We start from the raw sequence: 5,000 nt of genomic DNA, 5'->3' as shown, positions 1-5,000 counted from the left end.
TCTGTTTCAATCAAGAATTTTCCATAAACGAAAAAGTTCTGCAAAAATTTCCTTGAATAAATAAGTTTTGAGTCGTGTTTTGAAAGTCTGGAGATTATCAGAGTTTTTTATGTGTTCTGGTAGATCATTCCAAAGTTGTGGCGAGGCAACAGTGAAAGCTCTAGATCCATAAGACTTCAAATTATAGCTGGTAGGGTTAAGACAGAGCGATGTAGATGAGCGGAGGGTTCTTGAAGGACGGTAGATTCTTATCAGTTCTTGTATGTACGAGGGAGACAAAATAGGAATTAACACTGTCTAACATGCTGTATGCAGAAAGGTCCTGGATTCTACATACATGTATACATGTAGCGATCTTGAGCTATTTTGAAATTTGTGTGTAATTACAGTGGAACCTGTATATAACGGCCTTGTATTAAGCGACCACCCTCTATTTAGAGGCCAGTTTTCAAAGTCCCGATTTTCGCTCAATCACATGCAAACACTGTTAGAATTACCTGCATTAGGTAGCCACCTCTATTAAGCAGCTGCAGCCACCCTATAGCAGTCCTACATTTGTCTTTCTTTGTTTGTTTACCAATATTAAGCAACCATCCTTGAACCAAAACTAAGCCAAATGTCATTTTATACAGTATTTTATTGCGTTTAAAATGAGATCAATCATCACTATAAAGAAATAACCTGTACAAAGCTACTGTAAGCTGTAAATCGGCCACTTAGTATCGTTAATGCTTTCCAGATGTCTACAATGTGCTGAAGTACAGTACAAAATCACAAACACTGAAAAATTTTCGTTTTGAATATGCCTCACTGTTTAGCTATAAATTCCTTAATTGGCTTGTTCTAAAGCAATGTCATGGAGAAAGAATCGCAAATGTATGCTCGCAAGAGATTTTCAGGCCATAACCTCCACCTCTGTTAATTTGCTTTCCCTTTACCGTAACTTTCCCGTTGTTTGTTGGCTGTTTCAAAAATGTTACGTATATTGTACCATTAATTTACAAGTTGGCAACTTTGTTTCAAATATTGATCACTTGAAATAGTGTTGATTGTCCTATAATTGTTTCTGTGCACAAAGTTTTTTTGCACAATTGGCCATTGAAATTGACATTAGACCATGCCCAGTCAGTGTTTTTAGTGAACCTGTATTAAGGACGTTCGCGCCAATTGTTTCTGCGCATCCTTACTGCGCACGCAAACGCACACACCACGTCATACACGAGCGCGCGCGCTAAGTAATAAAATGAGAAATGATAGGGCAAAAGGCCATTGCTATAGCTTTGCCCGGATTTAACGCTCTTGGACGTTCGGTGACCCCTATTTTTCTTTCCAGAAACGGATTTTATTTACAATTATCTCCATGTTGTCCAAAAATGAACAAAAAATCAATGTGGGAAGTTAAAAAAATTTCAAGATTTCTGCTCATGGGTCATCAAATCCTGCCATCTTGCGGCTGCAAGGCGCGTGAAACTGTGGTCGCTAAATGCAAACTTGATCTTTAAGGAACCTCACCAGTTGACTAAATTCACTTAATAAGTCCACTTAAACAATATTTGGCAGAGAAGATTTCACTTCAAAGATTTGATTGCAATATATTTGGGTTTACAGACACTGGCTTTATTCGCTAACGAAGCCCGATTTTGTCACATTTTGGGTGCTTTTCCGGGCATGTTCTCTCCAAAACGAAGTTGTTGACTCCCCATTTTTTTTACATTTCTGAAATAACTAACTCATTATCTTACAGTGGTACATGTAAAAGTTTCAGAAAAAAATCAATGTTGAAAAATTTTCGCGCAAACGTCCTTAAGCAGCCAGTTTGTCAAGTCGCGAGGGTGGCCGATATATACAAGTTCTACTGTATTATTTTAACAGTATATGTTGCCGGTAAAATCCGTTTTCAGGTTGAATCCGTTTTTTCCCAGGTTAAACTGATGATCCTCATTTTACCTTCGTTCTGAATATGCATTGAGGTGAATTGAAGAAACATTTTTTGGGTCTAAATTAAGCCTGGAGAAAATTAGGGTCAGGTTAGGATTAGTTTTGGTTATGATACATGAATATCAATTGACTTATTACACAAAAGTAAATAATGAAATTAAAGCACTGTGATGGGTTAAGCATGATCGTCGTTGTGGTGTATTGGTGAAGACGCAGGACCACAGATCTGGAGGATCCGAGTTCGAGTACCGGTGAGTGAAAAGTACAGTTCTTTGATCTCTTACTATGTTGTAATGTCGATAATTGCATAATGAATACAAAAACCGATAAGATAATATAAATCATTAAGATGATGTGTTGAGATTGGTAAGACAGTGCTTGAGGGAAGGTGGAGGTGTTTTCAGTCCTTTTTGGAGGATTGATAGTTGCTTTAATATTCAACCTATAGGTAAAATGAGGATCACCAATTTAATAACCTACCGTAGGTAAAAATTGATACAACCTGAAAACGGATTTGACCGACAACATATACACTATAAATATTATTAATGGTATATGGCGTTGTTTCAGTTCATTGTAAAGAGGATGGGACGGTGGATTGATTTCGAAAATGATTACAAGACACTCTACCCTTGGTTCATGGAATCAGTTTGGTAGGTTAATATAATTCTGAATTAATGTTAAAAGTCAAAAGTAAGAAAGAGACCCCAGTCTTGCCCATGTATGTTGTAAAGTCTTTGGAATATTACTTTTTACAAATAGGTGTAAAATCAAATTTACAAGAAATACCAGACAAACAAATGAAATGGTAATGGTAATGAATTTATATAGCGCATATTTTCTATTGGCATATTCAAATGCGCTTTACAAGCAAGTGATCTGTGGGTTAGTGATATAAAACACTGTTTTATACATAATACCAAGGAAAAGAACTATTTTAATTGATCTAAAATTGTTTCACCTTAACAAAACATTGCAGAAAAAAAAAACAACAACAACAACCAGCACCAAGTCAACAACCTTAAATGGTGGATCCTAAGAAAGTGAATTTCATGTATAATTTATAAAACAATAATGTTATTATAATTATACAGGTGGACCTTTAAACAGCTTTATGATAAAGGGATGGTGTACAGAGGATTCAAGGTAAATGGTTCAATAATTATGCTGATATTTCTCTGGCAAGGTGTTTGATATAAAACTAAAGCAATTATGTCCTGCAATCATTACACAGAACTTGGGGAGTGGAGATAAAATAAGTCCTGTAATTAAGACCAAAATGTGTTTCTGCATCGTGAAAGACTATGAATTCTTGCAAAAAGAACAGTGTACATGTAGATGTACATGCAATAATGCCTGATTGGCACAAAGTCTTGCAATTACTTATCCTGGTTAATTACCGGTATTTGAGTTCATGCTTGAAATCTTGCATTGATATTGTAGTACTGTAACAGTTATTGTTTGAAATGTCTCCAGGTCATGCCATATTCTACAAGATGCAACACTCCCCTGTCAAATTTTGAAGCAAATCAAAACTACAAAGATACTATGGATCCTTCTGGTAAGACATTTAAAACTGTGTAGTGCATTGTGTGTCTTGTATTTATTGAATCTTGTCTTAAATTATTACTATAGTTTGTGACTTAATACATACATGTGTGTAGGCCAGGGATGTGTAAGAATGTGAAAGTGTTGTCTGTTTAAGTATACCTTTAGAAATTAGAAATTCATTATTACCTTTGATTTTTGTCAGTGATGGGATGAAGACTGTAGATTGAAAACCTTTGATTTGTTTCAGTCATTGTACATTTTCCTTTGGATGAAACCCCTGATGTCAGTGTCATTGCTTGGACCACAACACCTTGGACCCTTCCTAGTAACCTTGCTCTTGTTGTTAATCCTGAAATGGACTATGTTAAAGTCAAAGGTACAGTGTATGCTGTTAATAGGACAATCATGCTGGAACTGCTTGAGACTTGAGAGGTTCCTTGCGACTGATTTATTTTATGACGGGAGAGAGAAATAATTATTTGATTTTGCTTTCTACCTGTAATAGCCCAAATGATTAACATAACAATAACTCCAACACAGAACGAGGCTGGCTTGGAAATAAATGAGAAATCATTTTTTAATCTTAATACATTGTAGTACCCTAAGGCTTAAAATGACATGACCAGTTGAATTATAAAGCACAGTTAAATTGAGTAGAAGGGTTTAGTAGTTTCAGATATTATGTTGGAGTAAAAACATGCAGTTAGTCAAAAATACAACTTAAGTATTTTAGGGTAATGTTACAGGTATGTTTATAATTTTAATATACTATGTAGAGGATATTACTATAGTGTATGTGGACATCTTTAAATGAGAGATTTTCTCAACATGAAAATATAAAGTTCGTTCATTATACATTAATGAGATTCCAAACCGTCTGTGAAACGTGTGTTATTAGAAGGTAACCATAGTGAAGGTGGTCTTTTAATGTGTGAAGATATCACATTTTTGCCTGAATGTTCATCTGTTATTTCATCAGTGTTTATATGACAAGATTTAAATTATTTTTTTGTCATACTACAGACATGTTTATTGCAGTTTTAAACTGTCTATTAAGGGTCTCCACAGACAGGACAACTTGTTATGGATAAATTTTTACTTGTTGATATCAAAACGTTATCGATAGTAAAATGTAGCATGTGTGAATCAAGTTTTCACTGCAAATAGGGTTAATCAAGCCATCAACAACAAAGTAGTTTTTCTTTTCAAAACGAAAACTACTTTAGTTGTCAGTGAGAAATGCGGCCATTTTATTATTGCCAACTCCCTTTCTCCCGTCCGTAACCAAGGTATTGATTACTTAAGTCTATTTCGCAGAGACACAAACAATTTTTGCGGTCAGTGTTTTTTCATTTCTTGTCATTTTTTATTTTCCAAGGCTCCTGCAAAACATACTGGTTTTTGACAACTAAACTTTATTTATGTGGGGCATAACAGGTGTTGATTAAATTATTACGTTGTCTACTTAAAGTAGTTGTTGATGACAACTTGCCTTGTCTGTGGAGGCCCTA

At 35.1% G+C, this 5,000-nt stretch overlaps 1 protein-coding gene across 1 annotated transcript in view; it reads left to right on the top strand.

Moving 5' to 3' along the window:
* The window catches only part of LOC138000848 (isoleucine--tRNA ligase, cytoplasmic-like), a 76,373-nt gene that overhangs the window by 19,202 nt on the left and 52,171 nt on the right, over positions 1-5,000 (top strand). The window contains exons 6-9 of the mRNA XM_068847515.1: positions 2,509-2,591; positions 3,033-3,084; positions 3,415-3,499; positions 3,737-3,865. Coding sequence (XP_068703616.1) covers positions 2,509-2,591; positions 3,033-3,084; positions 3,415-3,499; positions 3,737-3,865 — 349 coding nt within the window. The remainder of the gene's footprint in view (positions 1-2,508; positions 2,592-3,032; positions 3,085-3,414; positions 3,500-3,736; positions 3,866-5,000) is intronic.

The sequence above is a fragment of the Montipora foliosa genome, chromosome 4 (assembly GCF_036669935.1).
Source record: "Montipora foliosa isolate CH-2021 chromosome 4, ASM3666993v2, whole genome shotgun sequence".
NCBI lineage: Eukaryota > Metazoa > Cnidaria > Anthozoa > Scleractinia > Acroporidae > Montipora > Montipora foliosa.
Note: the sequence above shows the minus strand (reverse complement) of the source record. Positions and strands in the feature narration are given on the sequence as shown.